Source organism: Hemitrygon akajei, chromosome 9 (assembly GCF_048418815.1).
Source record: "Hemitrygon akajei chromosome 9, sHemAka1.3, whole genome shotgun sequence".
Lineage (NCBI taxonomy): Eukaryota > Metazoa > Chordata > Chondrichthyes > Myliobatiformes > Dasyatidae > Hemitrygon > Hemitrygon akajei.
In genome coordinates, this window is record NC_133132.1 from 68090584 (window position 1) to 68109854 (window position 19271).

General features: G+C 45.9%; 1 protein-coding gene across 3 annotated transcripts in view; it reads right to left on the bottom strand.

The window, feature by feature from the left end:
- nvl (nuclear VCP like) overlaps positions 1 to 19271 on the bottom strand; it is a 64010-nt gene that overhangs the window by 27817 nt on the left and 16922 nt on the right. For 2 of the 3 annotated variants that reach the window (XM_073056225.1, XM_073056224.1), the window contains exon 5: positions 16798 to 16882. In XM_073056225.1, the coding sequence (XP_072912326.1) occupies positions 16798 to 16882 (85 nt within the window). Of the gene's footprint in view, positions 1 to 4351; positions 4460 to 16797; positions 16883 to 19271 lie in introns of those variants that run through there. The other variant, XM_073056226.1, reaches the window with a different exon arrangement.

A 19271-nucleotide genomic window follows, 5' to 3' on the forward strand; every position in this document is an offset into this window, starting at 1 on the left:
ATGTACAGACACCAGGGGTCAGACACAGAGTGATGTTCCCTCCTCACCGCCCCATCACACACTCCAGGGGTCAGACACAGAGTGATGTTCCCTCCTCACCGCCCCATCACACACTCCAGGGGTCAGACACAGAGTGATGTTCCCTCCTCACCGCCCCATCACACACTCCAGGGGTCAGACACAGAGTGATGTTCCCTCCTCACCGCCCCATCACACACTCCAGGGGTCAGACACAGAGTGATGTTCCCTCCTCACCGCCCCATCACACACTCCAGGGGTCAGACACAGAGTGATGTTCCCTCCTCACCGCCCCAACACACACTCCCAGGGTCAGACACAGAGTGATGTTCCCTCCTCACCGCCCCATCACACACTCCAGGGGTCAGACACAGAGTGAACTCCCCCCAGCACACACTCCCAGGGTCAGACACAGAGTGATGTTCCCTCCTCACCGCCCCATCACACACTCCCAGGGTCAGACACAGAGTGATGTTCCCTCCCCTATCACACACTCCAGGGGTCAGACACAGAGTGATGTTCCCTCCCCTATCACACACTCCAGGGGTCAGACACAGAGTGATGTTCCCTCCCCTATCACACACTCCAGGGGTCAGACACAGAGTGATGTTCCCTCCCCTATCACACACTCCAGGGGTCAGACACAGAGTGATGTTCCCTCCCCTATCACACACTCCAGGGGTCAGACACAGAGTGATGTTCCCTCCCCTATCACACACTCCAGGGGTCAGACACAGAGTGATGTTCCCTCCCCTATCACACACTCCAGGGGTCAGACACAGAGTGATGTTCCCTCCCCTATCACACACTCCCAGGGTCAGACACAGAGTGATGTTCCCTCCCCCATCACACACTCCCAGGGTCAGACACAGAGTGATGTTCCCTCCCCTATCACACACTCCCAGGGTCAGACACAGAGTGATGTTCCCTCCCCCATCACACACTCCCAGGGTCAGACACAGAGTGATGTTCCCTCCCCTATCACACACTCCCAGGGTCAGACACAGAGTGATGTTCCCTCCCCCATCACACACTCCCAGGGTCAGACACAGAGTGATGTTCCCTCCCCTATCACACACTCCCAGGGTCAGACACAGAGTGATGTTCCCTCCCCTATCACACACTCCCAGGGTCAGACACAGAGTGATGTTCCCTCCCCCATCACACACTCCCAGGGTCAGACACAGAGTGATGTTCCCTCCCCTATCACACACTCCCAGGGTCAGACACAGAGTGATGTTCCCTCCCCTATCACATACTCCAGGGGTCAGACACAGAGTGATGTTCCCTCCCCTATCACACACTCCCAGGGTCAGACACAGAGTGATGTTCCCTCCCCCATCACACACTCCCAGGGTCAGACACAGAGTGATGTTCCCTCCCCTATCACACACTCCAGGGGTCAGACACAGAGTGATGTTCCCTCCCCTATCACACACTCCAGGGGTCAGACACAGAGTGATGTTCCCTCCCCTATCACACACTCCAGGGGTCAGACACAGAGTGATGTTCCCTCCCCTATCACACACTCCCAGGGTCAGACACAGAGTGATGTTCCCTCCCCTATCACACACTCCAGGGGTCAGACACAGAGTGATGTTCCCTCCCCTATCACACACTCCCAGGGTCAGACACAGAGTGATGTTCCCTCCCCTATCACACACTCCAGGGGTCAGACACAGAGTGATGTTCCCTCCCCTATCACACACTCCAGGGGTCAGACACAGAGTGATGTTCCCTCCCCTATCACACACTCCCAGGGTCAGACACAGAGTGATGTTCCCTCCCCTATCACACACTCCCAGGGTCAGACACAGAGTGATGTTCCCTCCCCTATCACATACTCCAGGGGTCAGACACAGAGTGATGTTCCCTCCCCTATCACACACTCCAGGGGTCAGACACAGAGTGATGTTCCCTCCCCTATCACACACTCCAGGGGTCAGACACAGAGTGATGTTCCCTCCCCTATCACACACTCCCAGGGTCAGACACAGAGTGATGTTCCCTCCCCTATCACACACTCCCAGGGTCAGACACAGAGTGATGTTCCCTCCTCACCGCCCCAACACACACTCCAGGAGTCAGACTGATGAGGGCAGAATCATCTACATGGACTTTAGCAAGGCCTTTGACAAGGTGCTACACAGGAAGCTAATCTAGAAGGCAGACAGGACTACTGTTTGGATGCAAAATTGGCTTGGTGATAGAAGTCAGAGGGTGACTATAGAGTGTTGTTACCCAGACAAGAGGTCTGTGACCAGCGGTTTGTTGCAGTGAATGGTGCTGGGCCCACTGTTGCTCATTATCTATAAGTAATGTCCTGATTAAGGTTTCTACTGGTATGCTGTGGGTATTCCGTTTTAGCAGTTTTCTGCAAAAGCAGTGTATTATGCTGATAGTATGTTTTGGTTTAGGCCGAAGATAAGAAGCCAAGTTGTTCAACTTAGCAACGTTGTGTCAGCCAATCAGGACGGTGGGATCGGGGTTCGAGAGAGAGCTAGGTAGTGAGAGATTTGTGATGCACAGTATTGGAGAATAAAGTTGCATTGTTTGCTGTGTATGTAACCAGCCTTATATTTACTATGTATCTAACTTATTAGCCAGAATGAAATCTCTGTATTGTCTCTGTACTATTGAACGCATCAGTGCCTTAAGAAAGTAGCTGACAGTGAAAAACCAGCCTTATATTTACTATATATCCAACTTATTAGCCAGAATGTAATCCCTGTATTGTCTCTGTACTACTGAACACATCAGTGCTTTGAGAATGTAGTTAACAGTGAAAGTAAGCATGTAGAGATAATGGTGGTAGATGGGATCATGGAGTGGTGTGATGGTATGGGGACCAGTCAAGGCCGGGAAGGGGGACACGTGTTCCAGGGAGCAGACTAGAGCAAGTATGGGCTACTGAGCAGAAATATTGGTGGCGAACAGAGAAGCTAATGTGCTGGTGATAAGCGTTGCAAGCGGATAGGGTAACTGAGATAGGAGACGGGGTATGCTAATGTAACTGAGATAGGAGACGGGGTATGCTAATGTAACTGAGATAGGAGACGGGGTATGCTAATGTAACTGAGATAGGAGACGGGGTATGCTAATGTAACTGAGATAGGAGACGGGGTATGCTAATGTAACTGAGATAGGAGACGGGGTATGCTAATGTAACTGAGATAGGAGACGGGGTATGCTAATGTAACTGAGATAGGAGACGGGGTATGCTAATGTAACTGAGATAGGAGACGGGGTATGCTAATGTAACTGAGATAGGAGACGGGGTATGTTAATGTAACTGAGATAGGAGACGGGGTATGCTAATGTAACTGAGATAGGAGACGGGGTATGCTAATGTAACTGAGATAGGAGACGGGGTATGCTAATGTAACTGAGATAGGAGACGGGGTATGCTAATGTAACTGAGATAGGAGACGGGGTATGCTAATGTAACTGAGATAGGAGACGGGGTATGTTAATGTAACTGAGATAGGAGACGGGGTATGCTAATGTAACTGAGATAGGAGACGGGGTATGCTAATGTAACTGAGATAGGAGACGGGGTATGCTAATGTAACTGAGATAGGAGACGGGGTATGTTAATGTAACTGAGATAGGAGACGGGGTATGCTAATGTAACTGAGATAGGAGACGGGGTATGCTAATGTAACTGAGATAGGAGACGGGGTATGCTAATGTAACTGAGATAGGAGACGGGGTATGCTAATGTAACTGAGATAGGAGACGGGGTATGCTCGGCGGACAATTAGTGACACACTCATTAATTGTCTCAGCTTTTGTTTGCAAATAAAGGCTTAAACTTCTCGAAGAACCTTCTGCGTCTCCTGATTGTTTCAAGAAACCACGACAACAGTGGTCTGGTTTGGGGTATTTTTGGCGGGAGCTGCGGAGCAGGACACAAAGGAAGGTGCCCTATATTATTTATGAAAGGTGGCCTTCTCATCCCTGAATCAAATGGCTGTTAGCAGAGTCAGCTAACAAGCCGAGTCCCTATACGAGCCCCAGTGAGAGGTTATGTATATTAACAGCTTGGATGAGAATTTAGTTGGTATGGTCAGTAAGCTTATGGATGACATCAAAATGAATGCCGTTCGTAGCAATCACATTTATGATGATGAAATACTTTGAGAGGCTGGCCATGGTTAGAATCAACTCCTGCCTCAGCAATTTCCCTATCTGCAGCAGACAATCTCAATGGCTCTTCACACGGGCTCGGATCACCTGGCCAATACAAATCCCTACGTCAGGATGCTGTTCATTGTTTAATATAATCATTTCCATGACACAAATCAATAAACTACAGAACCTGAGCCTCTACCTCCCTCTGCAATTGGATCCTCAATTTCCTAACCGGAAGGCCACATCTGTGCGGATTGGTGATAACATCTCCTCCTCACTGACAATCAACACTGGCACACCTCAGGGGTGTGTGCTTAGCCCACTGCTCTACTCTCTATATACCCATGACTGTGTGGCTAGGCATAACTCAAATACCATCTATAAATTTGCTTATGATACAAACATTGTTGGTAGAATTTCAGGTGGTGATGAGAGAGCATACAGAGCGAGATAAATCAGCTAGTTGAGTGGTGTTGCAGTAATAACCTTGCACTCAATGTCAGCAAGACCAAAGAGCTGACTGTGGACTTCAGAAAGGGTAGGATTAGTGAACATGGATCAATCCTCACAGAGGGATCAGAAGTGGAAAGGCTGAACAATTTCAAGTTCCTCAGTGTCAAGATCTCTGAGGATTTAACCTGGTCCCAACATATTGATGCAGTTATAACGAAGGCAAGAGAGCGGCTATATTTCACTAGGGGTTTGAGGAGATTCGGTTTGTCACTAAAACACTCAAAAACATCTATAGATGTACCATGGAGAGCATTCTGACAGGCTGCATCACTGTCTGGTTTGGGGGGGGGGGGGGGGTAGCTGCACAGGACCGAAAGAAGCTACAGAAACGTGTAAAATTAGTCAGCTCCACCTTGGGTACTAGCCTCCATAGTATCCAAGACATTTTCAAGGAGCGGTGCCTCAGAAAGGTGGCTTCCATTATTAAGAACTCCCATTACCCAGGACATGCCATTGTTACCATCAGGAAGGAGGTACAAAAGCCTGAAGGCACACAGTCAGCAATTCAGAAACAGCTTCTTCCCCACTACAATCTGATTCCTAAATTCTTTTGTGTCAAAGTGAAAACAAACCTGTACAAAGTGATCTAAATTAATTACAAATATGAAACACAAAATAATTGATTGCTTAAGTATTCACCATTCTTCAATATGACACATCAAATCATCACTGGTGCAGCCAGTTGGTTTAAGAATTTGTGTAATTAGTTAAATGGAGATCACCATGTGCAGTTAAGGTGTTTCAATTGATTGTAGTAAAAATACACCTGTGTCTGGAAGGTCCAACAGCTGGTGAGTCAGTATCCTGACAAAACTACCCCACGAACACAAAATAACAGTTCAAGCAACTCCATGAAAAGGTTATTGAAAAGCACAAGTCAGGAGATGGATACAAGGAAATTTCCAAGTCACTGAATATCCCTTGGAGTACAGTTGAGTCAATCATTAAGAAATGGAAAGAATATGGCACACCTGTAAATCTGTCTAGCAGGCTGTCCTGAAAATCTGAGTGACTGTGTAAGAAGGGGACGAGTTAGGGAGGCCACCAAGAGACCTACGTCGACCCTGGAGGAGTTACAAGCTTCAGTGGCTGAGATGGGAGAGACTGTACATACAGCTGTTGCCCAGGTGCTTAATTAGTCACAGCTTTATGGGAGAGTGGCAAAGAGAAAGCCACTGTTGAAAAAAAAACTCACATGAAATCTTGGCTAGAGTTTGCCAGCAGGCATGTCAGATGGAAGATGGTTCTATGGTCTGAGCTTTTTGGCCATCAGATTAAATGCTATGTTTGGCAACACACCATCCCTACCGTGAAGCATGGTGGTGGCTACATCACACTGTGGGGATACTTCATTGAAGCAGGTCCTGGAAGGCTTGTGAGGGTAGAGGGTAAAATTAAAACAGCAAAATACAGGGAAATCCTGATGCAGTCTGCAAGAGAACTGCGACTTGGGAGAAGATTTGTTTTGCAGCAAGACAATGACCTCAGGCATAAAGCCAAAGCTACAAAGGAATGGCTTAAAAACAACAAAGTTAAATTAATGTCCTGGAGTGGCCAAGTCAGAGTCCAGAGCTCAATCCAAATGAGAACTTATGGCTGGACTTGAAAAGGGCTGTTCACTCATGAGCCCCCCGCAATCTGACAGAGCTTGAGCAGCTTTGTAAAGAATGGGGGGAAATGGCAGTGTTCAGATGTGGAAAGCTGATAGAGACCTATCCACACAGACTCAAGGCTGAAATTGCTGCTAAAGATGCATCTAGTAAATATTGACTTGAAGGGGGATGAGTAATCATGCAATAAATTATTGCTTTTAATAATTGTAATAAATTAAGACCAATTTGTACAATACACACAAAACTCAGCAGCATTATGACAGTGTACAGTCGCCGTTTCAGGCCGAGACTCTCAGTCCTGCTGAAGGGTCTCGGCTCAAAACGTCAACTGTATTTTCCCTAGGTGCTGCCTGGCCTGCTGAGTTCCTCCAGCATTTTGTGTGCTTGGATTTTCAGCACCTGTAGATTTTCACTTATTTATAGAACTCTGTTATCATCTTGACACAAAAAATCTTTTCTGTTGATCAGTGTCAAAAAAGCCAAATTAAATCCACCATGAGTTAATACTGTAAAATAATAAAACATGAAAACTTCCAAGTGGAAGAATGCTTTTTAATAGGCACTGTGTGTGTTTGTGTGTATAATTTCTGTTTCACACTATTTTTCAACTATTCAATATACATATTATGCTGTAATTGAACTACTTATTTTTTCTATATTATTATGTGTTGCATTGAATTGCTGCTGCTAAGTTAACAAATTCCACAACACATGCCGGTGATAATAAACCTGATTCTGAATTAGTGTCACTGTGGAGAGTGGAAGTTACTTCCTTGGTCTTGAAGATATTGAGTGCAAGGTTGTTGCTGCATCATTTAGCCAGCCAATCTCTAACTCATCACCATCTGAGGTTTTCCCAACAGTGATGCACTGGGTCTGCATCTGTGATGTGCCTAGCTACACAGTTACACGTGCAGAGTAGTGCAGAGCAGTGGACTAGCTACACAGACATAAGTGTACAGAGAGTAGAGCAATGGACTAAGCACATATACTTCCGGTGCATCCATGTTGACTGTCAGTGAGGAGGAGACGTGACTTCCATTGAGTCTCCTAAGTCCAGGATTCAGGTACAAAGGCCCAGGTTTTGAAGCTTGTTGACTGGCCTGAGGGGATGATGGTGTTGAAAGCCAAGCTGTAATAAATAAACAGCAGTGGGTCACAAGGCACAGAAGCAGAATTGGGCTATTTGGCCCATCGAGTATGGTCTGTCATCCCACCATGGCTGGTTTATTATCCCTCTCAACCCCATACTCCTTTCTTCTCCCCATGACCACTGACACCCTTCTATTCAAGAACCTATCATCCTCCACTTTAAATATGCCCAATGACCTGGCCCCAAATAGATCTGTCCCAATTGCCTGTGGCCCAAAGCCAAGTGAGATTGCATTCACTGCAGCCCTGTTGTGGGTCGGAAAATTGCAGAGTCCAGGATGGGTTTCTCACTGTGGATGGATCTGGATTGGGAGTGAGGAAGGTCCATAGCATCTTACCATGGACCTTGGGTGGACGGGGAGGCATTGACACCAGTTGGGTAGACACTTGGGGAGGAATACTTTCTTCTTTTAAAAAAAGCAGCACAGATACAGGGTCTTCAGCCCAACAAATCCATGTCAACTATGATGTCTTCCTAATTTCCTGTGTTGGGCCCACATCTCTCTCCATCTATCGCCCTATCAGAGTGGTTCTTAAATTATACTATTGTACCTGCCTGAGCCATTTCCTCTGGCTGCTCATTCCATATACTCACCACCGTCTGTTTGAAAAGGTTGCCCCTCAGATCCCTTTTAAATTTTTGCTCCAGTCTGAATATATTCCCCCCCCCAGTTTTGTACTCCTCTATCCTGATGAAAAGACTATTACTTGTCACCGTATCTGTGCCTCTCACAATTTTACACATTTCTCTAAAAGTCACCCAACATTCTCCTATGTTCTAAAAATAAAGACTTGGTCTGGCCAGCCTCTCCCAATCGCAGGCCCTCTACTCCTGGCAATTTCTTTGTAAATCTTTTCTGCACTCATTCCAGTTTCACACCTTTTAGATAATAGGGTGACCAAAACTATATATTGTACTCCAAGTGTGACCTCACCAACAACCTAAACAACTGCAACATCAATGTCCCAACTCCTACACTCAATGCCTTGTTGGAGGCCAGTGTGCTAAACACCTTTTACACCATCCTGTATACCTGTGATACACTTGCAGTCCGAGCTCCCTCTGTTCCATTACGCTCCCTAGTGCCCTACCATTCATAATACAAGTCCCAGTTTGACTAAATAAGGTGTGAAAACAAAGACTGGACTACAATTTAAGGGGGCCTTCCCAATTTGAATCTCTGTTTGAGGACTGGATGATGGAATCTTAGGGCAGTGCCTTTAATCTGTCCCAGATAAGCATCCCTTCATCCCACTTTGTCTGTGTTGTCATTCGCCAGTCAAAACTATTCCCAGTTGTCTGCATTCCCTACCTGTTCAAATGTCCCTCTTAAACACTGATACTGTACTTGCCTCCACCACGTTCCTGAGCAGTACATTGCAAGTACCTACACCTCTTATTTTTAAAAAAAAGTCTCGTAAATATCCTTTAACATCTCCCCCCTCCCTTAAAGACATGCCCTCTGGAACTTGACACTTCCTGTCTGAGAAAAAGACTGTCAATTCTAAGCTTTTTGTAATGTTTGTAAAGTTCCATCAGATCTTCCCTCAGCCTCCGACGATCCAGAACAAATAATCCAGTTTTGTCTGCAACCTGTCCTTTTAGCTAACTCTTTCACCAAGCAACATCTTGGTGAACCACTCCTGTGCTTTCACCCAAGCCCCAGTTTGCTGATGAGAGGTGCACACCCTACTCCAGTACTGGGTCAGTGCTGGGTTTTGGAGCTTGAGCCTAAATTCAAAACACCCGTGAGGCTGAGAAAGGCAGTCAAAGAAGAAACAGGCGACACCAGACACAGAAGAGAATCGGGCAGGTAGTCAGAGAAACCTCGGTGTGCATCTTGTGCCGAGACTGCCTGCCTGCTCTGAAAAATGGTGCAGAGTGGCAGAAGATTCAATGTGAGGGGAAGACAGGCAGATGTGTACCCAGGAGAGTGTGCTAATTCCCTAGTGTGAGGGTCAAGGGTATCACAGTCACAGAACTGAGTCCTGGAGTCACACAGCATGGGCCCCTCTGCCCAACTTAACCATGCCCATTGTGTTGCCCAGTGAACTAAATCCACCTTTGGGCATAGCCTCAAAACCTCTGCTATTCATTTACTTTTCCAGACACCTTTTATCACTGATGTGTCTGCCTCAACTACTATTTCTAGCAGCTCATCCCAAATACACACCACCCTGTGTATGAAGAAGCTGTCACTGGTGACCCCTTTAAATCATTTGCCTCTGATCTTGAACTTGTGTCCTCTTGTTTTTAAGCACAAAAAGTGTGTGTTTTCACCCTGTCTCTGCCCCTCATAATCTTACATATCCCTGCCTGTTCCCTCCCAATCTCCTAGATTCCAGGGAATGAAGAGCGAGTCGACACAACTTTTCCTTATAATTCAGACTCCCAAGTCAAGGCAACAGCCTGCAAAATCTTTTCTGCACAATTTCTAGCTTATTGCATAATACTCCAAGTGAAACTTCAGCAATGCCCTCTGCAACTGCAACGTAACATTCCACACCCTGACTGGTGAAGGCCAGCATGCCAAATACCTTGTTCATCACCCTGTCTATCTGCCTCTAATAATGGCAAGGAGTTCCTAAAATAAAAATTGAGAAAAACAACCTGAAGTCGGGGTCCACACAGGTTAAAGGGGGACTAAGTTCCATAAACATGAGCCGGGTCACAGACTAACGAGCAAGACCTCCAAGGGCTGAGATCTCGAGATTACGTTGATGTGCCAGTGAGTGGAGGAATGGGGGGGATTGGTGAGATGAACACGTGGCTAAAGGTAGGTTAAGTGGGGAAGGTGAGAATTGTACAAGCTAGATGGGTTGTATCTGAACCACAGCAGCACCACATCCTGGGCTGGGGACAGTTTAACTAGCTTGGCAGGAAATAGAACATGGTTAATGGATAGTTTTTGGCAGGCAGTAGAAATAGTACAAGTAAAATTAATTTGCCCAGAAGACACAAGTAGCTATCACATTATTGTTAGCACATAGACATAGTTGAAGGAATGGCAAACATATCCCAAAGTAGACAATCTTCATGCATGACACAGGATGCCAGAGAGAAGGTGGCATGCCAGTATTGATCATTACTGTGGGAATGAGGAAGGATATTCCCCAAGGTTCTTCAGCTTTGACAAAGTGCTGCATGGGAGACTGGTTCAGATGGTCAAGTCACTTGATATCCAGGATGCAGTTAACTGAATTCACATTGGCTTAGTGTGAGAAGGCAGAGTGGCAGTAGATGGCTAACTCACTGATTGGAGGCTTGTGACTGGTACTGTGCCTCAGCGATCAGTGCTGGGTCCATTGGTGTTTTATCATCTGTACTCAGATCCTCCTGTATCTAATAAAGTGGCTGCTGAGGCCCATCCACTTCAAGGTTCATGTTCAAAGGTACTCTCCTGCACATCACTGTTGTAGTGTGTGCTTACTTGAGTTACCGTCGTCTTCCTGTCAGCGTGAAGCAATCTGGCCATTCTCCTGTGACCTCTCTCATTAACAAGAAGTTTTTGCCCACAGAACTGCTGCTCACAGGATAGTTTCTGCTCTTACACACCATTGTTTATAAGCTCTAGACTGTTGTGTGTAGAAATTAGCAGCTTCTGAGATCCACAGTCAAAGTCATTTAGATCACACTCGCCATTCTGATGTTTGGTCTGAACAACAAATGAACCTAATGAATTGGCCACTGAGGGTATTTGGATGATAACACAGTAAACTGGATCAACAAATTTGCGGATCACACCTAGACTGGGGGCATAGTGAAAAAGGCTATCAAACCTTACAAGTAATCTGGACCAGCTGGAAAAATGGGCTGAAAATGGCAGATGAAACTTAACGCAGGCAAATGTTGCACTTTGGGAAGACAAACCTGGAAAAGACTTGCACACTGAATGGCGGGTCACCGAGATACATGGTAGAATAAAAGGGCCTAGGAATACAGGATCCATAATTCACAGGTAGATTGGGTTGTAAATACAGCTTTTGGCATATTGGCCTTTGTAAATCAGGGCATGAGTACAGGAGTTGAGATGCTGGAGGATGTGCAAGAAGTTGGTGAGGCCCCATTTGGAGCACTCTGTGCATCTCTGGTCACCCTCCGAGAGGAGATATCAATAAGCTTGACAAGTGCAGAGAAAATTTACAGTTATTGCCAGGAATTGAGGACTTGAGTTACAGTGACAGGTTGAATGGGTTAGGACTTTATTCCCTGAAGTGAAAGAGAATGAGTGGAGATCTTACAGAGGTATACAAAATCTTCAGGGATCTAGACAGGGTGAATGCATACAGACTTTTGCCTCTCAGGCAATAATGAGACTAGAACTAGAGGTCACGGGTTTCATATGAAAAGTGAAGTAGCTGAGGGGAATTTGAGAGGGAACTTCACTCAGACGATGCAGGTTCAACTGTAACATTTCAGAGAAGTATGGATTGGACATGGAAGAGAAAGGTATGGAGGACTTTGGTCCAGATGTAGATTGAAGGGAATGGGTTACAAAAAGAATGGACTAGATTGGCCAAAGAGCCTGTTTCTATGCTGTAGTGCTCTATCTCTCTATAAACAGAGACACAAGAAACTGCATATGCTAGGATCTGAAGCAACAAAGAACCTGCTGGAAGAACTCAACAGGTCAAGCAGCAACACCAAGAGGGAAAAGAATTGTTGATACTTCAGGTTGAAACCCTGCATCTGGCCAATTCCTTTCATCTTACAGATGCTTCACCTGCTGAATTCTTCCAAGAGACAGTTTCTTCAGAAGGGTGCAATCACTTTCTTGGGAGTGTACTACAGATGTCTTAACAACACGTACAAACAAGCTGGATGAACTCAGCAGGTTGGGCAGCATCCGTTGAAACGAGCAGTCAACGTCTCCGGCCAAGACCCTTCGTCAGGGCTGAAGGAGGGGGCAGGGGCCCTATAAAGAAGGTGGGGGGAGGGTGGAAGGTGCCAGGTGAAAAACCAATCAGAGGAAAGATCAAAGGGTGGGGGAGGGGAAGCAGGGAGGGGATAGGCCGGAGAGGTGAAGAAGGAATGTAAGGGGAAAGCACTATGGGTAGTAGTTGAAGGCAGAATCATGAGAGAGGTGATAGGCAGCTAGAAGAGGAGGCAGAGTGAAAGTGGGATGGGGGAAGGGAGAGGGAGGGAATTACCGGAAGTTGGAGAATTCAGTTTTCATGCCAAGGGGCTGGAGACTACCCAGACGATATTATGAGGTGTTGCTCCTCCAACCTGAGTTTGGCCTCATCATGGCAGCAGAGGAGGCCGTGTATGGACATATCCGAATGGGAATGTGAAGCAGAGTTGAAGTCGGTGGGAACCCCTTGATCTTTCCACTGATTGGTTTTTCACCTGGCACCTTCCACCCTCCCCCCCACCTTCTTTATAGGGCCCCTGCCCCCTCCTTCTTCAGTCCTGACGAAGGGTCTCGGCCTGAAACGTTGACTGCTGGTTTCAACAGATGCTGCTCGACCTGCTGAGTTCATCCAGCTTGTTCGTATGTGTTGATTTAACCACAGCATCTGCAGTGTACTTTGTGTTTAGATGTCCTAACAGTCAGCCAAAGATAAAGGAGCAGAGATATAGAAAGCCAGAGGTACAAGAGTAATGCGGATATTGAGGTAATGGATTACAACTTTAACATTAACTGGCTTGACCTTGGTGTGGAATGATTAGACAGGTTGGGATTTTTAAAATGCAACAGAACCTGAGTCAGTACAAAGCTATTCTAACTGCAGATAGGACAGTACTGGAGAGACTCTGCAGATTGAAGCACAGGAGATCACAGAGGTGTATGAAACATGATGGGTAAAGTAGGGTGAATGCATAATCTTTTCCCCCCAGGGTTGAGGAATTAAGAGCTAGAGGGCATAGGTTTCAAGAGAGAAGGGAAAGATTTATAGGAACTTAATAGGCAAGCCTTTCACCCAGAGGGAGGTCAGTATGCGTAATGAGCTGCAGAGGAATTGTTGAGGCAGGTACACTAGTAACAGTTACTTGGACGGATACAAAGATTTTAGAGTGATATGGACTAAATGGGGGCAAATGGGACAAGCTCAGATGGGGAATTTTGATGAAGGTGGACCAATAGGGTTGAAGGGCCAGTTTCCATGATAAATGTTTGTATGACTCTCATCTTTGGGAGCAAAGCTCAGCAGGTCCGTGAGAATATTTTTCAGATTGAAAACTCCCAAATTCAGGAGCAATTATGGACTGGGGTAAAGTTAGTTCAGAAGTCCTGAATTAGAGGAAGGACAATTTCAATGTTAAAAGACAGGACCTGTTAAAAAGTTTACTGGGAGCAACTACTTTCAAGTAGGTCAATAACTGACGAGATCATTCAAAGAGGGAGAGGCACTTCAGGAGTGAGGAATATGCAAGGGAAAGGATGGTACAAAGAGCATTTTAAATAACAATGAGAGGGCACAAATATCACTGGCAGAGAAGATTAAGGGAAGTGCTAAAGTTTTTTTATTAGCTTACAGTTCAAGAGGGTAACTAGGGAAAGAGTAAGGTCCATTTGGGACAAATTGGATAATCTACATATGAAGCCTCAGGACATGGGTGAAGTCTTTAATGAACACTTATCATTTGTATTCACCAAGGAGAAAGACAATGTGATTGGATAATTCAGGGAGGAGACAGTCAAATTCTGGAATGTGTTAGCATTACAAATGTAAGATATTTTAACTTGTTAAAAGGCGGATAAATCCCCAGGGCCTGTTGAGATGAATTTCAGGCTACTGTGGATGAAGGAAATGCTTCTGGGACTTTGACAGAGATACTTAATTCTTAATAGGGCACGTGTAAAGTGCCAAATGGCAGGAGGACAGCAAACGTCATTCAAGAAGGGCAGGAAAGACACGACTGGTAAATAAACATCTGAGAGTCTAATCTCAGTTATTGGAAAAAAAAGTCCTGGGGGACAGGATTAATTTATACTTGGAAAGGCAGTGGTTAATCAAAAGTTGTCAGCCTGGCATAGTTAGGATGAGATCCCATTTGGCCGACTGGATTGTATTTTTCCAAGAGGTAACAAAACAATTGAGTGGCAGGGTGGAGATGCATCTCTACCAAATGAGGTGTAAGGCGCTCTTTCCCTCCACTAGCCTGCAAACCACCTTGTGCAAGGTGTAGCACCTGCTTAGCCCCCGATCAGGGTCACGTTGAAGCCATGGGAGCAGGTGGTGCATATCACCAGTATTGACAATAGCTGGGGTCACCTGTCTTGTAAAGACACTGCCCAGAAGAAGGCACTTCTGTAGAAAAATTTGCCAAGGAAAATTATGGTCAAAAACCATGATTGCTTGCTTCATATGATGGCACATAATAATGATAATGATGGTAGAAGGTTGTCATTGTGATTGGAAGCTTGTTGTGGCCACTGGTGTATCATGGGGATCGGAAATGGATCCTTGCTGGTTGTTGCAAACATGAATGATCCGGATGTGTGTACCAATAATAATGAGTAAACAAACTGGATGAAAATTGGTGGTGTTGGTTGTGAGGACGATGGTCAAGCTACAGGATGGTATTGATCAGTTGATAACATGGGCAGAGTGACGCAGGTGGAGTTTGATCCTGGAAAGGAGAGGTGGTGCATTTTGGAAGGGCAAATACACTGAATAATCAGCCTCCAAGGAGTATTGAGAAACAGCCGAACCTTGCTGTACAAATGCTAGGTTTTCTGAAGGTAGTACAGGTCGATAAGGTGGCATCAGGACACCTGCCTTCATAGCCAGGGCAATGAATATATGAACAGGGAGATTATATGGAACCTTATAAAGCACTGGTCAGACAACGGCTCAAGTATTGTGCACAATCCTGGTCAGCACACTGCAGACTGCCCCCAGCTTACAAACATCTGACTTTTTGAAAACTTACAAGAAAATTTCAAAATGCTTACAAAACCCAACCCCTACATACGGGGAAATTCCCATAGTATTATTAAATCCCAAAGACTGATCTATGTACACACTTCTGTTCCTACTAACAGAACTAGTTTGTTCTCTCCCCCCCACCATTCTTTATAAAATCGGTCTCTTGCACCTTAGCAGCCACTCACTGCAATCCCATGGTGAGCACATCAGGATTTTTTTCAGTAATTTTCAACTTATAGGTCAAATCGCTTCATGGATGTCTGCAAAAGCAGAGCCCGCTTGTAACTCCGAATGGCCTGACGGGAAAGGATGTTAAGGGTGCAGACAAAATTCACCAGGGTGTTTCCTGGGGTGGAGCTACTTCAGTTCTGAGGGGAGACTGGAGAGGCTGGGTTTGTTTTCCTTGCAGTGGAAGAGGCTTGGAGCTTGGTGCGAAGCAGTCGGAGAACACAATATGTGTGTAACATTATGAGGGTCAAAGATGGGGGAGAAAGTGGGAATCATTTCCCTATGGCACAGAACTCTGGAACTAGACAACAGATTTAAGATAAAGACAAGTTAGTTTACTGGGAGCTGAGGAAGGTTTATTTCTTCCAGAGGGTGGTTGAAACCCGGAAACCCACTGTCCTGAGAAGGGGTGGGTGGAGGTCGGTACTCTGAAGTGCTGGCAAATAGGTTAAGTGCAAATAACTACTCAATGTGATCTGAAGGACCTGCTTCCATGCCACAAGACTCAACACAGCACCCTCCATTCCATCACACACACCGAAGGCAGGAACAGCATAGACTGTGCAATGAAAAGAAAGCAAATGAAGAATTTGGTAAAACACCATTCACATTTGTCAATATTCATTTAAGGGACGTGGCTTTGGAGGCTGAGCCAGCATTTAATTCCCAACAACCCCCCCCCCTCCCCACAAAATCCTTCAGAAGGCAGTGGTGACTGCAGTCATTGTGGTATGGGTACAACGACAGTGCTGTCCAGGATTTTGAACTGATGGCACTGAAGGAACTGTGATTTATTTAGTGATACAGCACAGAGTAGGCCCTGTGGAACTGCACTACCCAGGACAGGATGTAGCTTGGGAGGGTGGTGTTTCCAACGCTGCTTCCAGCTGGCAGGGGTCATGTAGGTGAGTGGAAGGTGCTATTAAGGGAATCTTGGTCAGTTCCTGCAATAAACCTGTAAATGCATAAACTGTGTGTCCAAGGAGACTCACAGAGACAACTCCAGAATGAGCACCTCACACACCAAGGCAGACCCTCCAGAAACCAGTCTCAGCCCACCGTGTTGCTGCTGACCTTGGCACCCATCTGTATTAATCCCACTTACCAGCTCCTCATCCTTCGCCTTGTAGACTAGTGAATCAAGTGCTTGAATTCCAGCCACAGGGGAGGCTGAAGGGAGCAGATGGGTACAGGATTCTGAGAGACCTGGACTGGGGAGACCCCTTGTGGCACAGGCATCAAAATAGGTGCAGTTCCCTACCCATTGTCGTCATGACTCTGACGGGCCCGTTTGCTGAGATGCTCCTCTTCAAAGTCCAGGGCTTCGCTGCTGATCAATTGGTACACTGTGGGGACAGGACAGGACAGGCAGCTGTCAGTGAACACCAGATGGGACAGGAGGTGAGAAGGTGGGAATGAGGGTAGAAGAGAGTGGAGTTGTGAATCAAGGTAACAGGTTAGATCAGTTCATGCTTGGAAATATTATTAACCCTGGTACAGACACCAGGAGCAGGGCATGCTACAGCTGTATATCACACCAGGGTGAGTACTGCATTCAGTGCCGGACACTGTCCGTAGTGGAGAAGGTGCACAGGCGATGGATGTGGGAAATTCCAGCTTTGAGAAAGGATTGGCTAAACGAGTGTTTTTTTCCTATGGAAGTGTCTGGTAGAGACATAATTAACAGGATGCGCATACAGGAAACACCTAATTCCTGAGCAGAGGATAAAAAGGCAATAAGCAGATGGGCGGGGAGATGGAGAGGGATTCACTGTGGGTGATGTTTGGGAGTGGTGCACCAGATCCCGCCTACAATGGACGTCGAGGACCCGCGAGTTACAGGGTCACATACCCAGAGCTGGAAGGTGGGATTGGGCTGGAGAGCTCCTTGACTGGCAGGTTTGGGCTAATTACCCTCCTCTGTGATTCTATCACTCCTCTCTGGGCAGAGACAGGCCCAAAAATAGACCCACAGTTCTTGTACCCCACTGCCTGCCCAGCCTCTCCCCCACACACAGTTCTCTGCACCCTCACCCCACTCTCTTACTGCTAAAATCCCACCACACCAGCCCCCAAAGTACAGATCCCCAAGCTCTGCACAGCCCTCTTTCTCCCTGCCGGCTTATTGGTATGGGTGTTGGCTTATAATTGTCCAAGGTATTGAGATACTGTGGGAAGAACTTCCAAGTCATCCAGCTATATCAACCCATGCATAGGTACATTAAGCTAGTCAAAATCAGATTTATTATCAGACATATATAATGAAATATATTTTGCGGCAGCAGTACAATGCAAGATTTAAAAAAATTATAAGTTACAAAAGTAAATAAGTAGTGGAAAAGAGGAATAAACCTGTGCTCTGAAAAATTCAGGAATCTGATGGGTGAGGAAAGCTCTAACTAAAACATTGAGTGTGAGCCTCCAGGCACTTCCTCCCTGACAGTGCTAACAAGAGGATGTGTCCCAGTTGTGAGGTTCCTTAGCGATGGACGTTATCACCTTGAAGATGTCCTCTATGGCAAGGTGTGTTGTGCCCAAGATGGAACTGGCTGCGTATACAGCCCTCGGGAGATTCTCCAAGATGTTGACACCCAAAAACCTGGAGGCTGTTCATCCGTTCCACCACTGATCCCTCAATGAGTGTATTCTCCCAAGTTCCCCTTCGTGGAGCCCATCATCAATTCCCTCATCTTGCTGACATTTAGGGCGAGATTGTTGTCTTGACACCACTCAGCCAGCTGATCACTCTCACTCATGTACAGTGCCTATAAAAATTATTTAGCCTCCTGGGAAATTTTCTTGTTTTATTGTTTTACAACATTGAATCACAGTGGATTTAATTTCGTTTTGACACTGATCAACAGAAAAGACACTTTCGTGTCAAAGTGAAAACAGATCTCTACAAAGTGATCTAAATTAATTACAAATATAAATGACTACATAGGTATTCACTCCCTTTAATATGACAGCACCAATTGGTTTTAGAAGTCGTGTAATTGGTTAAATGGAGATCACCATGTGCAGTCAAGGTGTTTCAATTGATTGTAGTAAAACTACACCTATATCTGGAAGGTCCAACTGCTGATGAGTCAATACCCTGGCAGAAACTACATCATGAAGACAAAAGAGCACTCCAAGCAACTCTATGAAGAGGTTATTAAAAAGAACAAGTCAGGAGATGGATACAAGAACATTTCCAAGTCACTGAAAATCCTTTGGAATACAGTTAAGTCAATCATCAAGAAATGTAAAGAACAAGGCACAGCTATAAATTTGCCTAGAGTGGGCCGTCCTCAAAAACGGAGTGACCGCGCAAGGAGGGAACTAGTGAGGGAGACCACTGAGAGACCTATGACAGCTCTGGAGGAGTTGCACATTTCAGTGGCTGAGATGGGAGAGACTGTGCATACAACAACTGTCACTCTCAGCTTTAGGGAGAATGCAAAGAGAAAGCCACTGTTGAAAAATCCCACATGAACTTTTGGCTAGTTTGCCAAAAGGCATGTGGGATTCTGAAGTCAGCTGGAAGAAGGTTCTATGGTCTGATGAAACTAAAATTGAGCTTTCTGGCCATCAGACTAAACAGTATATTTGATGTAAACCAAATACTGCACATCATCAAAAACATACCATCCCTCCCGTGAAGCATGGTGGTGGCTACATCATGTTGTGGGGATATTTCACTGAAGCAGGTCCAGGAAGGCTTGAGAAGGTAGAGGGTAAAATGAAAACAGC